The 18,695-nt window shown below is 45.3% G+C and overlaps 1 protein-coding gene across 1 annotated transcript in view; it reads left to right on the forward strand.

The window, feature by feature from the left end:
* Nucleotides 1–18,695, forward strand: part of LOC128827988 (maestro heat-like repeat-containing protein family member 2B) — a 54,552-nt gene that overhangs the window by 20,375 nt on the left and 15,482 nt on the right. The window contains exons 17-27 of the mRNA XM_054012254.1: nt 1,828–1,951; nt 3,387–3,496; nt 7,303–7,455; nt 8,609–8,763; nt 9,877–10,039; nt 10,490–10,683; nt 13,668–13,805; nt 14,013–14,124; nt 15,828–15,974; nt 17,150–17,332; nt 18,241–18,396. Coding sequence (XP_053868229.1) covers nt 1,828–1,951; nt 3,387–3,496; nt 7,303–7,455; nt 8,609–8,763; nt 9,877–10,039; nt 10,490–10,683; nt 13,668–13,805; nt 14,013–14,124; nt 15,828–15,974; nt 17,150–17,332; nt 18,241–18,396 — 1,635 coding nt within the window. The remainder of the gene's footprint in view (nt 1–1,827; nt 1,952–3,386; nt 3,497–7,302; nt 7,456–8,608; nt 8,764–9,876; nt 10,040–10,489; nt 10,684–13,667; nt 13,806–14,012; nt 14,125–15,827; nt 15,975–17,149; nt 17,333–18,240; nt 18,397–18,695) is intronic.

The raw sequence follows: 18,695 nt of genomic DNA on the forward strand, positions 1-18,695 counted from the left end.
GGCTTCTTTTCCATGGGTCCAGATGATGAAGATGTCATCAATGTAGCGCAAGTAGAGTAGGGGCGTTAGGGGACGAGAGCTAAGGAAGCGTTGTTCTAAGTCAGCCATAAAAATGTTGGCATATTGTGGGGGGTTTTTGACTGCATGTTGAGCAGATGCTTTCAGAGAACTGTACACAATGACTCTGAGGTCTCTTTCTTGAGTGATAACAGCTAATTTAGACCCCATCCGTTTGTATGTACAATTGGGATTATGTTTTCCAATGTGCATTACCCAGGTCAGTACAGGAATCAGAGGCACAATGTTACCAGATGTGCCCGTTACTCATTGATTAGGGTTACTCTTCTGTGGGGGGGAGGGTTCTGTAATTTTATTAATGTGGGGCTTATGTCACTTGTGTGTTCATATGGAGCTCTACTCCTTCCTTCTACAAGTCCCCTCCCAATGGAGCTCCCAATGGAGCTATCCTGCAGGACCTAGGTTCCCCAGGGCTAATAACTAGAACTAGATGAACATGCGCGCGCACACACACACACACACACACATACACACACTACAGCACTCCCCAGCTGATCCCCTCATATGTCCCTGTACTCAATGGGTTGGGTTAAGCAGCACTTTCAGTTGCCCCCCCGCCTTATATGCCCCAAGTTTAACACGTCCCTATCACACTTTCACATTACAATTGTACTGGGAGTAACACACTTGATGAGCAAACCCCACAGTATTTCTGAGCACTACAGGGATCTTTAGCTTAGGTACAAGAAGCGTTGCTGCCGAGTAAATGGGGGAAGCTAAAAACACAAAAGAGTAAAATTCAGAGAGAGAGAGAGAAGCAACCAGCTGAACCATAAAAGTTATTTATTGAATAATAGTGATAACTACACAAGGAGGGCTACACAAACATAACAGTTACATTGTAAAGGTTAATACCTGAGGTAGAAAAGAAAACAGAGCGAGAGAGAGAGAGAGAGAGGGGTCTCACCCACTCCATGAGGCTTGCACTGGTCGGGGTTCCCAGATGATGGTGGTAGTTCAGGGTCCTGAGTGCTGGAGACAGGCAGAGCCCCCAGCACGATCAGTCAGGAGATGGAATCCCAGTGGAACTGATGCAAAGTTTGGGTCTATACATCAGAACCCTTACTTGGGCATAGTTCGGGGGTTTTGTAGAGAAAATACAATGGTTCAATGGAGAACACTAGATTTGTTTATGGGTAAACTGATGGCTCAAGGTTTTCTTTAGGCTAGACAATAGGAGCTGATCACTCTTGGCTATGGGTGTTGTTTTCTTCTAGGGAGCTCACAAGGCAACTAGGCTGCTTCAGTATTTTGGGATATCAATCAAAGATTTATTACTAGAATTGGTCCAATAATTGCTGAGCTGGGTGTGTGCAGTTGTAGGTTCATTAGCATCTGGAGCAGGATTCCCATGATGCAGTGCGTCCCTGCTTTTCTGGTCCCAGAGTTCAGTGCGGTTCTCTGTTCTTCATTCTTTATGCTAATCCCTATTCCATCTTTCATGCAGATCAGGCTAGGGGAGTTGTCTCTTCATTCTGCATGAAAATGGAGATATCTTAATCTTGTCACCTTTGTCAGGAGGGGTCTAGGTGTGTCTCCCCAAACCCTTCATTGTTCTCTGCAAGCCTTTTCTCTGATCGGTTTCCGTTCAAACAGACGGGGATGGAGGGTGTCCTTCATGAGTCACGCCGGCTAGATACTGCGCCCTGGTTCCCCAAAAACACAGAGCTGACTGGTATCAACAATAAGGATGGCAAGTGAAGTCTCGTACAGCTGGAGAACATTCATTCTTCATTCTTTTTTAATTAGACTCAGGAAACTTTTAATCAGTTTGGATCTCTGATTGGACAAATAGCACCATACAGCTGTGATTCACTGGCCACGTCCCGTCAGTGGGTGGTTGACTGTATCAGCTGCCTTCTCTGTATACAAGGTGAGGAGACCATTAGCAGGTATAAGTAATTCTTCACCTTCTTTCACTGTTGTAATGTCCATTTTTCTGCCTGTCTAGTTCTTTCTGTCCTGTCTGTTGGCATTTAGATAATAGAATGGTGGCATCTTGTAAATACCTCATTAGAAGAGAAGATTATGATGTGTAAAGAGCCTAGCACACTTTTGGGAACTGTACAAATAATAAATGGTCTGCATACAGGTAGATAACTGCTAAATTCCTTAGGGCTTGTCTACACAGGGACACTAAGGAAAGTTAATCCAAATGAACTAAAGGTGTAAATTTAAAGTGGCATTAAACACATGTGTGGATGCTGTGATTCTGAATTAAAATGGCCCTTATTAATTTTAGTGAATTACATGAATTAAACTAACCTGAAATAAGGCCCCTTTAATTCTAAATAAGTGTGTCCCCATAGGTGTTTAATGAAGTTTAACTAATGCATTTTGAAAATTAATTTGGATTAGCTTTCTTGACTCTCTCCATGTAGACAAGCCCTTGGTACTAAACATTTTCATTCTCTTTACCCTGCCACTGGCTGTATTGGAGGGGTTTCCTGGAATAATTCTTTAAACAAAAAGTTCTTCTAGCAGCCCTCTGTCATGAGCATTCAAAGCTACTGGAGTAAGTGTAGGCCATTTTCCCCTTTGTAAAAGAGTAGGATATTCTTTTCACCTAATGGTTAGATGTAAAGGGATAGAACTTGGTTATCGTTTAAGGCCATTTCCAATTAGGGTGACCAGACAGCAAATGTGAAACATCAGAACAGGGGGTGGGGGGGTAATAGGAGTCTATATAAGAAAAAGACCCCAAAATCAGGACTGTCCCTATAAAATCAGGACATCTGGTCACCCTATTTCCAATTATTATTAATCAGTCCTAAAAACAGTGTTGGTGATTCAGAAACAGAAGAAGGGACTCCAATCTTTGAATGTACAACATAGAAATCCCAGCATTGTTTAGAAGTGATTGATGAGCTTAGGTTTCCTGCTGAAGGTTTTGTCCAGCCCCATCTCTTTTACAATGAGAGTTTTGTGGAGGGATTCACCTCTACATTGGAACCTGAGATCTACCTGCATGAGTTGTACTTGACTATGAGATTAGATTTAAATACTGAGAGCAGAGAGGCTACTGAAACCAGACATACCCAGAAAGCTGCTCCAAGCTGAATACAGTGCTTGTTCAATCCTGTATCATTCACAATAACATACCACTACTGTTAACTTTCAGACATTTAGGGTGTAATCCCGACTCCATTACAGTCAACAGGAGTTTTGCCATTGACTTCGATGGAGCCAAGATTTTACACTATGCTGATAACAGCATACCACATGGATCCTTCTGTATGAATATCCATGCAGTAGAGGTTCAGTTTCATTAATTGTTACAGTACTTTTTCTCCTTTTCTCCATTCCAGGCCAGTCCATGAACCTGGGGTCAGCGGCGGAGGAGCTGAGATGTCTCCGTGAAGCACTAACACCTCCAGACCCTGAGGCTCTGTTTCAGACATCTTCCAAAATGGCCAGGGTAACTGACTCAAAAAGCTTGTGCGGATGTTCTAGTGACGGGGCACCATTCATTTTACATTTACGCTTTCATGATGCCTTTCCGTACTTGGAGTAAGCTGTGGGAGCGGGGCATTCATTGCTAGTAACCAGCAAGATGCTTTTCATAGATTTGTGCTATGAATGACATGTAAAAACCATAAAAAGAACAGGAGTACTTGTGGCACCTTAGAGACTAACAAATTTGGTGCCACAAGTACTCCTGTTCTTTTTACGGATACAGACTAACACGGCTGCTACTCTGAAACATGTAAAAACCAGATTCCACAGAATGCTGCACGCACATGAAAATACGCACGCAGCTGCACACACATGTACCTATCCAGCCATCCACGAGAAAAAACTGTGTTAGTGGAACATCAAGCTGAGAAACCACCCAGTCTTCATTCTGTCACTTTGTGGGTTTGCCTTAGCCCATATTTGTGTGCATGCCTCTCTTTACTTCATTTTATAAGTTGTAAAAAGATGCAGTGTATATAAGAGAATAGAAACTGGAAACTTAGCTCCTGCATATCCAGTACAATGTTCATAGAATCATAGAATCTCAGGGTTGGAAGGGACCTCAGGAGGTCATCTAGTCCAACCCCCTGCTCAAAGCAGGACCAATTCCCAACTAAATCATCCCAGCCAGGGCTTTGTCAAGCCTGACCTTAAAAACATCTAAGAAAGGAGATTCCTCCACCTCCCTAGGTAACCCATTCCAGTGCTTCACCACCCTCCTAGTGAAAAAGTTTTTCCTAATATCCAACCTAAACGTCCCCAACTGCAACTTGAGACCATTACTTCTTGTTCTGTCATCAGGTACCACTGAGAACAGTCTAGATCCATCCTCTTTGGAACCCCCCTTCAGGTAGTTGAAAGCAGCTATCAGATCCCCCCTCATTCTTCTCTTCGGCCGAGTAAACAATCCCAGTTCCCTCAGCCTCTCCTCATAAGTCATGTGCTCCAACCCCCTAATCATTTTTGTTGCCCTCTGCTGGACTCTTTCCAATTTTTCCACATCCTTCTTATAGTGTGGGGCCCAAAACTGGACACAGTACTCCAGATGAGGCCTCATCAATGCTGAATAGAGGGGAATGTTCACATCCCTTGATCTGCTGGCAATGCCCCTACTTATACAGCCCAAAATGCCGTTAGCCTTCTTGGCAACCAGGGCACACTGTTGACTCATCCAGCTTCTCATTCACTGTACCCCCTAGGTCCTTTTCTGCAGAACTGCTTCCTAGCCATTCGGTCCCTAGTCAGTAACAGTGCATGGGATTCTTCCGTCCTAAGTGCAGGACTCTGCACTTGTCCTTGTTGAACCTCATCAGGTTTCTTTTGGCCCAATCCTCTAATTTGTCTAGGTACCTCTGTATCCTATCCCTACCCTCCAGCGTATCTCCTACTCCTCCCAGTTTAGTGTCCTCTGCAAACTTGCTGAGAGTATAGTCCACGCCATCCTCCAGATCATTAATTAAGATGTTGAACAAAACCGGCCCCAGGACCAACCCCTGGGGCACTCCACTTGAAACTGGCTGCCAACTAGACATGGAGCCGTTGATCACTACCCGTTGAGCCTAATGATCTAGCCAGCTTTCTATCCACCTTATAGTCCATTCATCCAGCTCATACATCTTTAACTTGGTGGCAAGAATACTGTGGTAGACCGTATCAAAAGCTCTCCTGGACTCCTTTCCCCTTCATGTTATTCTCCCAAGGGATCCTGCCCATCAGTTCCCTGAGGGAGTCAAAGTCTGCTTTTCTGAAGTCCAGGGTTCGTATTCTGCTGCTCTCCTTTCTTTCTTGTGTCAGGATCCTGAACTCGACCATCTCATGGTCACTGCCTCCCAGGTTCCCATCCACTTTTGCTTCCCCTACTAATTCTTCCCAGTTTGTGAGCAGCAGGTCTAAAAGAGCTCTGCCCCTAGTTGGTTCCTCCAGCACTTGCACCAGGAAATTGTCCCCTACACTTTCCAAAAACTTCCTGGATTGTCTGTGCACCGCTGTATTGCTCTCCCAGCAGATATCAGGGTGATTAAAGTCTCCCATGAGAACCAGGGCCTGCGATCTAGTAACTTCTGCTAGTTGCCGGAAGAAAGCCTCGTCCACCGCATCCCCCTGGTCTGGTGGTCTATAGCAGACTCCCACCACAACATCACCCTTGTTGCTCACACTTCTAAACTTAATCCAGAGACTCTCAAGTTTTTCTGCAGTTTCATACCAGAGCTCTGAGCAGTCATACTCCTCTCTTACATACAATGCAACTCCCACACCTTTTCTGCCCTGCCTGTCCTTCCTGAACAGTTTATATCCATCCATAACAGTACTCCAGTCATGTGAGTTATCTCACCAAGTCTCTGTTATGCCAATCACATCATAGTTCCCTGACTGTGCCAGGACTTCCAGTTCTCCCTGCTTGTTTCCCAGGCTTCTTGCATTTGTGTATAGGCACTTAAGATAACTCGCTGATTGTCCCACTTTCTCAGTCTGAGACAGGAGTCCTCCCCACTTGCACTCTCCTGCTCGTGTTTCCTCCTGGTATCCCATTTCCCCACTTACCGCAGGGCTTTGGTCTCCTTCTCCCAGTGAACCTAGTTTAAAGCCCTCCTCACTAGGTTAGCCAGCCTGCTTGCGAAGATGCTCTTCCCTCTCTTTGTTAGGTGGAGCCCGTCTCTGCCTAGCACTCCTCCTTCTTGGAACACCATCCCATGGTCGAAGAATCCAAAGCCTTCTCTCCGACACCACCTGCGTAGCCATTCGTTGACTTTCACAATTCAACGGTCTCTACCCAAGCCTTTTCGCTGCACAGGTAGGATGGAAGAGAACACCACTTGCGCTTCAAACTCCTTTATCCTTCTTCCCAGAGCCACGTAGTCTGCAGTGATCCGCTCAAGGTCATTCTTGGCAGTATCATTGGTGCCCACGTGGAGAAGCAGGAAGGGGTAGCGATCCGAGGGCTTGATGAGTCTCGTCAATCTCTCCGTCACATCGTGAATCTAGCTCCTGGCCAGCAGCAGACCTCTCAATTTTCTCGGTCGGGGCGGCAGATAGATGACTCAGTCCCCCTGAGGAGGGAGTCCCCAACCACCAACACCCTCCTCCTTCTCTTGGGAGCGGTGGTCGTGGAACCCCCATCCCTAGGACAGTGCATCTCATGCCTTCCAATCGGTGGAGTCTCCTTCTGCTCCCTTCCCTCAACTGTATCATCCAGTCCACTCTCCACATTAGTACCTCTGGAGAGAACATGGAAACAGTTGCTCACCTGTATCTCCATTGCTGGTACACGGACGTTCCTCTTTCTTCTTCTGGAGGTCACATGCTGCCAATTTTCTTCACCATCCCTCAGTCCCCTCTGCGCAACCTGCTCCGATTCTTCAGAACGTTGTGCCTGAAGAAGCATATCCTGACGTCTGTCCAGGAAATCTTCATTTTCTCATATGCAACGCAGGGTTGCTACTTGTTTCTCCAGACCTTGAACCTTCTCTTCCAATATGGAGACCAACTTGCACTTCGTACAGACAAAGTCGCTTCTGTCCTGTGGAAGAAAATGTTGTGCTAACTGTGCAACAGAGGCTTTGCCTCTAACCAGATATCATTAGCGTAGAATACAAAAATGTCGTATATAGACTATAGAGAGAATTGTAATCACAAATGGCTCACTAGACATGAGGCTAATTAACAATTTGCTGATGCATATATCTTTCCATAGAGATATTAGGCCTCCATTTTTAAAAGTGCTGGAGCCAAACATCATTGCAGGCTCTCCTGTTTTTGATTTGTTCCCAGGTTATTAGTGAGTACTTTCCCACAGAACAGGCCACAGACTTTATTCACTCCACATTGGAAGGCATTCTGTCTGCTAGCCCCACCTGTGCCACAGCAGCTGGACTGTGGATGAAGATCATCCTGAAGGAGTGTGGAGATGCCATGCTCGACCAGGTAAAATGGGAAACTGGAGAGGTTTTCTGCCTAAACTCTAGGCTTTTAGAGCTTTGCCCTCATGTGTAATGAACAACAATCTTGCTGTTTCTCCCCCTCGAACACAGAGTCAATTCCATCTCTGTTCCTACCCTAAGATAGGCAATGGCAGAATCAATCGCAGTAGACAGAGATAATCCAAGGGAAAAGGAAGATGGTCGGTTATTTATTTGTCTAGCTTGTTGCCACAGTATTCAGCCAAGAAAGGCTTGAAAAAACAGACTCTGGGGAAAATACAAGACAGAATGATTGGCACTTGGAGGCATCCAGTTCTTAGGAGGCCTATGGCTAAGGGCTACCTGGATAAAAATAGCACTGTGGTCATTCCCAGTCAGTCTGGAGCCTGGGCTCTGAGACCCACCCTCTTGCCAGGTTTCAGAGCCTGGGCTCCAGCCCGAGCAGGAACTGCTACACTTTTACACTGCTGTGGGATTTTTTGCTGTGTAGACGTACCCTTTAAGAATAGAAGGGAGAGAGAAAACTATAGTGTCTTTGGGATCCACTATTTATATGCCTTATTCTGGAGCCCAGTGCGTTAGGACTAGATGAAAGGAGCACTCCACAAATCTTCTAACAAGGCTGGTGAAAGGCCTCAGGACAGGGAACCCTCGCAGCAGAACTGCCATGTTTACCCAGTGTTTTGAAGATGTGAAGGGTTAGGAATGACTATGAGAGGTCGTCACCTGTTCATAGTCCCAGGCATTTGCACACTGTGTTTAAAACACTTGCATATTTTGTGCTTGTGGTTGTTTATGAACTCTGCATTCTTCGAGGCAAATGGTCGGGATTTGGCTGCTTAAATCACACCTGCAAAATGTGGGCAAGCAAAGCCTTCTTTTGTGCATGCGAACTGGTTTATTTAATGCATAGCTGGGCACCACCACATTAAATTACCTGGTATGTATATGTGTGTGTCAGTGTTAGTTTTTACAGCCAAGTGTGGGCAATTTTTGTGGGTTAAAGTTACGCAGACATATTTGAAGATTTGTTTCTTGAAGTGAGGAATTTCTAAAAAAGCAGCAACTGGCTAACTGGCTAAATAAAGGTTTTTATTCTGTAGAATGAATGGAGAGAAAGAAAAAGAGACATTTCTTTCTGGTTTTGTTCCTTCCAGGTGCCAGATATCGTGAATAATATATATAGCTGTATGCCTGCTATCCAGGAGGGCAGCTTGAAGCAGTTCCTGGTGGAGGCAGTGTGCAGTCTCGCTCACCATCACGTAGAGGCAGTGATCTCCAGCCTCCTCACAGAACGTCTGCCGATGGACAGGTATATACCGCTACCTATTGCATTCATCTTGGTAAAACATGGATCCCACAGCTTTACTGGGAGATGTAGGGCTTTCTTTAAGCAGCAGAGAGTTTGGAATAATTCCTAAAGTTTAATAGCCTGGGTCTTTCTGCAGGAAGGTCCAAGAACATGTTAAGGTGGGGTGCGGAAAGAAATTAAGTGTCATTCTGTTTCCATTAATTAATAGCTGCTTTGACATCCTAAAGACCTATCTTTACTGGTATAACTGGAGGATATTGTTGGAAACATCTACCTCTCTAGACACCTGAATTGACCTTACTCTGGAAATTAGCAGTGGCTGTTGGTTTCTTGGTAGCATGATAGCTTCAAGTCCAAATCCCTGGCTAATTACAAAGAATAGGGCCAATATTGTCATCAGACCTCCGCTTGGTATCAGTGAGGGTGTGGCTGCTAGAATAGAGTTGCTGTCCTGGGTACTTAAAACTGGACTGGAAGCAGATCCATCATTTCATTGAAAGCCCCCTAACTGAGTTATCAGTTATCAGTGCTGGAATCCAAGACCATAAGAATGGCCATACTGGATCAGACCAAAGGTCCATCTAGCCCAGTATTCTGTCTTCCGACAGTGGCCAGTGCCACATGCCCCAGAGGGAATGAACAGAACAGGTAAATGTCAAGTGATCCAGCTTCTGGCAAACAGAGGGTAGGGACACCCTTTGTGAAGGGGACATAGGATGGCCGTGAATATTCGTTCTCATAGTTGTATATCCAGTTAGTAGGAATATTGCTTTTCTTTCATCAACTGCCTTCCAAACCCCAGATCTTTGGAGCCACATGTTCATGATTCCATATTTACTGGGAAGAGGGAAAACAGGAACTGAGGTTGGCGCTCTGTGTCCTGTCCTTCTGCAGTCTAGTATTAATGGTGAGGCTGCAGTACGACTAGGTCACTTAACCTAGTTCTGTAACTGGAAACTCAATATTTAAATATGAGGAGCGTTAAAGGAGGACAGTACTCCTAACTTTCTCATCATTGGCAAGGAGAAAATTTGGTCTTTACTTAAATATGACGCATTCAGTCTGAGCCACAAAAGTGTCCAGGGGTCACATGTAACTTCTGTTAAATTGCAGTTACACCACTGAGCTGTGGAGATCTCTGGGAGGAGACCCCTTGCTTGCCACTCAAGTCCTACAGGTCCTGAAAGACAAGATAAAGACTCCAACAAGCCAAGAAGGCAACATCACCTCAGAGACTGAAATCGACAGGGATTTTGCAGCTGCTGAACCTCTCGAAGTAAGTTAGATGACAGACACGTCTTTCAGGCTTTCCTCTGCCCTGTGACAATCCTGCTGATGGAAAGCTAGAAGTGTGGTATAATATTGCTGTGTGGGCACTTCTCCTCTGATGTACTATTTCCCTCAGTCCAGTTCTGCTGTCTGTGGAACAAATATGGCAGTTTTAGAGTATGTGGCTGATTTACTTAATAACATCTGGTAATTAGCAAGTCTTTGAACCAAGTTTCTCACAGCGCTTTGCAAATATTCCTTAGGACTCACAACATGCCTTGGTAGGTCATACACATTTTTACAGATGTGGGAAACTGAGCCATGAGTTAAGCGAGTTGCTCGCAGTCATTCAAGTTACTGGCAGAAGTGAGAATTTTGTACAGCAGATCTCAGAAGGGGAGAGAGGGTGTGATGGTGCTGGGAAGAGCTCTCAGTTTTTACCATTCTCTCCTTTCAGGCAACATGTGCCATCTTTGAGGTGGTGTCAGCACTGCAGTCGAGCAAAGCTGTGCAGGAGCTGCTCCCAGAGTTGTTTCCTGTTCTCCTGCAGCAGGTCAGCCGAACCCTAGGACAAGAGATGCCTTTGCCAATGATAACCAGCCGGAGGGAATTCCAAAAAGACCTACAACATACTAAGGACAAACCTTGCCGGTAATTAGAAGGAAGGGAGAGAAACAAAGAGAATTCTAATAGAGTTGTGTGACACTCCTAAGGAGTTCCCAGGGTTACGAGGCACCTTACCATCGCCTGCCCTTAGAGTGAGGAAGTCTTGTCTGTGTCTGCTGTGGGTCAGTTCCCTGAAACGACCAGGCTCTGGCAAAACAAACACTGCCATCCAGGCCTCCTCAGACTCTTTGTACAGGTTAGTGATAGGCACACACCAACCCCCGAGTCTTCTGACCGTTCTGTAGTGTCCAGACCTTTATCCACTGAACACCCACAGAATTACCAGGCCTGCTGTTCCCAATGGAACAGTATACACCAGTTTATTACTTATACTTTAGACTCTATACTTTATACTTTATTACTTATACTCTATACCGCAAAACACACAGCACTTAGGTATATTTATAGTGAAAACAAGAACAGAGATGATTAAAGAACAGAGATTCCAGTGATAATGAGTAAGAATGCAAGCAAAAAATGGTTACATGTAAAATGAAATCATAACATGCTCCTAGAGACTAAACTTAACCAACAAGTTAACCTCCTGTCTAAAGATGTTCCTCACCCAAAGTTCTCAACCAAGCCTGATAGCGACCCCGCTGTCCATCTCGCTGTCCATCGACTTCCTAAGTGAAAGATACCAGGGTGTCTTCTTTATCCCCCAAATATACTAGAGCAAACCTTTGATGTGTACCCCAAAATTGGGTCCCCACCCCCGTCTACTTCCTGTTACTTTTCTTTCTTTGAAGTTCTCACAGTCCTTCTGAACTGAATGTGAACTCTACATGCTTAATTTACAGGTAAACAAACAGATGGATAAACATTTCTTGCCTGAAAGAAAACCATTTTTTCACTTTTCCTGGTGACTAGTCCCTAGACACAGATCATAAGAATGTAATTTTGAATGCATATACATGACTCTTTGCACTGCATCTGTACATGCGTTTCACAATGATATTGGTGACATGGGCTTTTATTTGAGACTCATATGGCAATCTTTTAGTGAACTAGAATTAACATACCAGACCCCTCGGCACCCACTCTGTGCCCCTCGCCAGTTAACACTAAGATTCCTGAGTCATCAGTTGACTTCAACTCTGGTAGCCCATTAATGTACATTTCCCACCATTCTCACAACATTATTAGTTTCTATTATTGTTGTGTTTCTTTATTCCATGCCAACAAGGTGCTCAAATTACAGACTTCATGGTTTTATCATGTCTCTGACTTTTCGTAGGAAACCAGGATCTAAACTCTATTCATGGATGGGCAGCGGGTATAAAATAAACATAAGGAAGTACTACTTCACACAACACACGGTCAACCTGTGGAACTCGTTGCCAAGGGATGTTGTGAAGGCCAAAAGTATAACTGGGTTAAAAAAAGAATTAGATAAGTTCATGGAGGACAGGTCCATCAATGGCTATTAGGCAAGATGATCAGGGATGCAACCCCATTCTCTGGGTGTCCCTAGGTCTCTGTCTGCCAGAAGCTGAGACCGGACAACAGGGATTGGATCACTGGGCTGGCATTAGACTAGCTGGGGCTCAGGGAAGAAAGGTGAAGCTCTGAGCCCAGCCACGCTGGAACCCTGAGGCCGAGGCCCTGCACCCTGTGGAGTTAAAATCTGGAGCCAGGAGCCCCAAACTCTGATGCCTGGCAGGGCAGAGGCCTGGAACTGGGCTATGGAGTATTTGTAGCATGTTGAGGGTGAGGGGAGGCTCAGAAACAGAGAGGCTGAGAACCCCTGTTCTACACTTCTCTTTGCTGCTTCACCACCCATTTCAGTGTTCCCTCCATCCCCCGGACTGCCAGACCTCTACACCGGCTTCTCCAGCAGGCTCTCCATTTGCATAGATAACAGGGAAATCCCTGATGAGCCCCCAGCTGTGACAGAGAGGGGTGTTGCACCCCCACATCTTCGACAAACACAGACCGCATTGAGACTTTCTTGCTTGTAAGCCCCAACATATAGTCTATTTAATCCCCCTACCAATACATAGCACCTTTATATTTAAGTATCAAAGGGGTAGCTGTGTTAGTCTGGATCTGTAAAAGCAGCAAGGAGTCCTGTGGCACCTTATAGGCTAACAGACGTATAGGAGCATGAGCTTTCATGGGTGAATACCCACTTCTTCGGACGCATCCTATACATCTGTTAGTCTATAAGGTGCCACAGGACTCCTTGCCACCTTTATGTTGTATCTCAACTTTCTAAACTCTTCTCCAAAAGTGGGGGGTAAGGTGTTTCCACTCAGAGACCTCACTTTGTCAGGCTCTCCTAGCTTTTTGTCTTTCTGTTTCTCCTAGTGTGACTAGACAGCAAGTGTGAAAAATCAGGACAGGGAGTGGGGGGAAATAGGCACCTGTATAAGATAAAGCCCCAAATATCGGGACATCTGGTCACCCAAGTTTCTTTCTCTGTTCCCCTCAAAGAGCTCTTGCCCATGTCCTTTTATACAGTTTCCCTGTTAATGGAATGATTGGTTCCTTGACTCACTAGCCCCAATCTGACCTCGTAATCAGATACACCTCTGTCCAATTAGGCCCTCTGTGAGGAACCAAATTAGTACTAATAGTGACCAGAGTGCTGATTCAGCACTCTGTAATGTCATATCTGGAGATATGACCCCAAAATGTGCATTAGTGATCACCACACTCTATGCCCCCAGTGTTTGGGTCCTGATCATGTATCTTTTCCATATTATTGTATTCTGCTAGTGCCCATACTCCTTGCAGAAAGGGGAAAATGACTGCAAAATTTTGTCCCAAAACTAGTCATATGAGATGTATGAGACTGAAACTTACCTCCCGGTATCAAGTCCTTCCAGGGACACTGGGGTCCAGGATATTGCCAATGGATGAACTGTCGATGAACAGCAGACCTGACAAGTAACCGGGGCTTCCTCGCTCTGTTCAGGCTGCACCTTCCTACTGAATGCTGCAGTTCTGTACCTCTCTTTCCCCAGGATTTCTATCAAAGCATTAGAGGCTGTGCTTTTCAGAGCTGAGAATGAGATACTGGGGAGAGCGCTCAGGGAGCAGAGAACACAGAGTCTGCTTGAAAACCCCAAGACTCACCATGAGGGAGTGTGTCTGCTGGTGAGGTAAGAGATCTAGGAGGCATCATTTTATCCTTGGGAATCAGTAGCAAATAGAGTGGCTGAGAGGGAACCTCCAGTTTATAGCTTTGTGGGGGTGCCCTGGGTGGAAACACACAGCTCCCATTCTTAGATATCAGTGCTGTATGCTCAGAGCAGCTGAGTTTTTGAAGTGTGCAATCTACCCCATAAGCGGTTTATTTTGTCTTCCAGTGTTCTGCTAAGAGCTGAACTAATAACACCTGAGATCTTACAGAGCCTCCTCCCCTGGGTGAATTCCCCAACAGAAAACCTCCGAGTCACCAGCACAGCTTTCCTTGCCCAGGTAAGACACAGGGTTCTGAAGAGCGGTTTCACCATTAGACTGTTGTCTCATGTTTGCCTTTCTTTCGGGAGTTGTACAGTTCATTTCATAGGAGTAATTGTCATTTTAGATAGTAGTAGAATGGGTCCTCCTTTATATGGAAACCTCACAGGGAATTTCATTACACCTTTCTGAGTCATTCTCTCTCTGATATTTTTATTGCTGTCATTGCCTATACTAGCTACACAACCACTGGTGCTGGCTGAGAGAGATACAGACAGAGTTTGAATTCCTGGACCTTTTCTGCCAAGTCCTAGTGCTGATACTAACCAACAGCTCCTGATTTTGGTTTAGCTCAGCAGATCTTCTGAATGAACCTAGTGTCCTAATACTATAAAATAAGCAAATACAAATACATTCACATCTATCTTAGGTTCTCATTACTGTAGTATCTGAGTACCTCAAAACTCTTTAATGTCTGTATCCCCACGACACTCCTGGGAGGTAGGGAAGCACAATGATTCCTATTTTACAGGCAGGGAGCTGATGCACAGAAGGATAAGTGACTTGCCCAAGGTCTTTGAGGGAGCAGGAAATTGAACCTGGGTCTCCTAAGTCCTGGGCTAGTGTGATAACAGCTGGACCATCCGCCCTTTCCACAGCCTTCCTCTAACATCTGCTTCATATTTCCCACTTATGCTAAGCAACTATCTTAGGGGCTCATCTGGTTCTAAGAAAAACAATCGATCTGTGCCTGTGATGGGCTGTACCTGGGCTTTGAGGCTCCTTACAAGAGGCCCCGTGGTCCTACTACACCCTGCCCCAGGAAAACAGCCACAAATCTGGGTCTGTCTAGAGAGGACTCATGAAAGCAGCCAATCAGAGCCCATCAGGCTCAGCTAAAAGGAGCTGCAGGGCCTTAGCAGGTCAGTTCCTGGCAGGACTTGGAGGGGCAAGAAAGGGGGCTGCTCTCTGGCCACAGAAATTCAGGGGATAGCCAGAGTTTGATTCTGGCAGCATTTGCATAAGCTGGATTTGCAGGAAGAGGGTCCCTAAGAACTTTAACCCGGAGGTGAGGGTGAAGCTAAAAGTGGCTGGTAGGAAGAAGCAAAAATGCACTGAAATCAAGCAGTGCCTAGCTACTGTTTCCAGGGTCCATGGTTTGGAACCCAGAGTTATGGGCAGGCCCTGGTTCCCTCACCATCTACAGTGGCATAAGCCCCACGGAGGGGACAGTGCTTATGGAGAGCTTGAACAAAGGGCAGAATTTCAAGGACCCAGAGTTGGGGCTGGAGACCCTAGTGAGGGCAATGGGATTGTTCTTGACTACCCCAGAAGGGATTCATTTGGACTTTGGGACGCAGCCAGAGGCCTGAGCCACAGAAGACTCACTGAGGTTGGCTGGCAGGGTGCGCCAGGGGTGAGAAAAGGACTGTGGTACCAGACCCAGCCACTAAGAGGCTCTCAAGAGGTGAGTGGATCCCTATGATCGTGCCCAAAAGGAAAGCTCCAGGTTTTAAGACATTTCTCATTTGTGTGGAATAATAAAGTTACAGTGTCTTATGTGCCTAGTATCAGAGGGGGAGCCATATTAGTCTGTATCCACAAGGCTGTGGCTGTAGGAGGACTCCTTGTTGTTTTTAGTGTATTCCATGTCTGCTCAAATTATATTCCCAATCTTAATGATCATATTGGGGCTAATGGACATGTTGATTTTATTTCAGCTAATGAGTGACCCCATGCTCAGGGAGAAGACGTTCCTTAAGTCCGTCTTGAGCATCTTGGAAGAAAGGTCCCAGGATAGGAACAGCATTGTCCGCCAGATGGCTGTGAGAGGCCTGGGAAATTTAGTCTATGGGGCGCCTGAGGAGGTAAGAGAGATTACTGAATAGAATGCAGCATAACTAGAGAAACCAAGAGCGAGAGTTGTTCAGAGTTTACAGAGGCTGCACAAAATGCACTAGGCCAAATTCTGCTCTCTCATATACCCTAGTAACCTCTTTGCAGTAAACATAGAGCAAGCTGGATCCTTTGGTAAGCTGGGCATAAGTCAACAATGTGCACTTTAATATGACCATATGTAAATGTATACATCTGGGAACAAAAAATGCAGGCCATACTTACAGGATGAGAGACTCTATCCCAGGAAGCAATGATGCCGAAAAAAACTTGAGTCATGGCAGATAATCAATTGAACGTAAGCTCCCAATATGAAGTTGTGGCCAAAAGGCTGAAATGATCCTTGGAGATATAAACAGAGGAATCTTGAAGAAGAGTAAAGAAGTTATTTTCCCTCTGACTATGACACTCATGTGAGCACTGCTGGAATACTGTGTCCAGATCAGGTATCCACAATGCAAGAAGGATGCTGATAAATTAGAGAGGATTCAGAGAAGAGTCTCAAGAATTATCAAAGGATTGGAAAATATCCCTTTAGTGATAGACTCAAGGAGCTCAATCTATTTAGCTTTACAAAGAGAAGGTTAAGGAGTGACTTGAGGACAGTCTATAACTACTCACATGGGGAATAAATTTTGATAATGGGTTCTTGACATTAGCAAACAAAGGTATAACAAGATTCAGTGGGGAAAAATGAAGCTAGACTAATTCAGACTGGAAATAAGGCATACATTTTTAATGGTAATTTTAATTAACCATTGGAACAATTTACCAAAGGTTGTGGTGGATTCTCTGTCACTAGCAATTTTAAAATCAAGATTGGATGTTTTTCTAAAAGATACACTCTAGTTGAAACAGAGACTATTTCGGGGAAGGTGTATGTTATGCAGGAGGTCAGACCGGATAATCACAATGGTCCCTTTTGGCCTTGGAATCTAAGTAACTAGGAATCTAATAATAGGATTACACAGGTGTATTATGGCACCAAGTTGGGCTCATTGTAGCTAGCACTTGGTCTGAAATATAGCTACAGGTCTCTGGGGGGAGACGGGGTTAATGAAATTTCCACAGCTTCATAACTGCTAAAGAAAACTTATTAGAAGTGTGATCAGTGATAAGTGTTCTTTAATGTCATATGTTTGTACAGGTGAAAAAGCACAAGAAGTTTCTTCTGGACATATTGATCGGGGCCTTACATGACATTTTCAGTTCGGAAGTCATTGGCGAGAGCATGAAAGCACTGGCCAAAGTCCTGAAGGAGCTAAAAGAGAAGGACATAGGTTCTTCCTTCAAAGACCTCACCCAACAGATCCGGACCTACTTTGACGATGTATGTGAACAAATCTCTCCAACCCCAGTTCAACCGATCTTGATTAGACTCCATTTACAATGCGTGATGTGGACTCCCTGGGCATTGCTCATGTCGGAGTGAAGAGATTTTAGGCCCCAGGGAAGAGAGGTGTTTTACGGAGGAGGAGAACATTAGGAGGATGGGGATGACATCCCTGCTCCCACAGTCTCACCCTTCTATTCTTCTTTATTGCCACTGAGAACCTCAAAGAAAGTCTGAATACTAGATTAGATAGCTAGATAACCATGAAATGGGGGTTACAGAGTACAATAGAGAGTGTTGGGCCTGTTCTATACCATTTTTATGTGAGAGGGTTGGAATGATAATTCCGTTTTGCACAGAATTTAGAGATTTCAAATTTGGGTTTTGTTCCTATTTATGGGAACCCCTCTCCCCAAAGTTCAAAACTCTTTGTGAAACAGAATTACTATTCTCAACCTAGCTCTATTGGAAGCCTTGGCCCAGGCAGTCTGCTCTCAGACTATCCCGGTGCTGGGAACCCAGGAAACTCTGGGAGCTAGAGGTGCCAGGGAGTTGCAAATTTGAGAGCCAGGACTCCCAGGGTCCCAGAAGCTGGGGGCCTGGAAGCCCACAATCCCAATCAGCCTGCTAGATCGGCTGCCACAGAGCTGGATGGGTGCACTGGAAAGACACCAGGCAAGTTTCTAAGGACCCCTACCTGGCTTCCGGAGGAATTTAATCAAAACTGAACTGTCTCTAAAATATTTTGATGAATCAGCAAATTCGAACAAAAAATTGGTTAATTACCATTTTTCCGACTAGCTGTAGTTGGAATCACTCTACTTTAGCGTAGAAGAGATGGCTGTGCGAAGTGCATGATGTGATTGTCTCTTAGTTACCAACTTGCGGGGCTTTTTTGGCTGTAGGAGGATGATGCTCTTCGCTCAATGGCCTTTGTCCTATTTGGCATCCTGGCCCGGCTAACAAAGAGAAAATGGAAGACCTATTTTGCCGACCAGGTTAAACAGAGCTGGGTCACACTTCTGCTGCACCTGCAAGACCCAAACCCTGAGGTTTCAGTGGTAAGACCGACAGTGACTTATTTACTAAGCAAAAGGAATCTTCCTCCCAATGCCAGGGGAGCTCTGCTATTCCTGCCTGCTGTGGAGGCCCAAATTCTCCCCTCAGTTCATTGACCTCCTGCTGAGTCAATTCCAGCCAGGTTGGTCCATGGCTGCCTCACCAAAATCCAGGAGAGGTCATGGGTCTGACCCTGACAGGTCTCTGTTCCTGTCTGTCTCTGCACCCCAGACCCCTGCCTCCCCAGAACAGAGAGACCACAGCTATGCCTGGTGCAGCAGCTTTCATCGATATATCTGTT

This window comes from Malaclemys terrapin, chromosome 23 (genome assembly GCF_027887155.1).
Source record: "Malaclemys terrapin pileata isolate rMalTer1 chromosome 23, rMalTer1.hap1, whole genome shotgun sequence".
NCBI lineage: Eukaryota > Metazoa > Chordata > Testudines > Emydidae > Malaclemys > Malaclemys terrapin.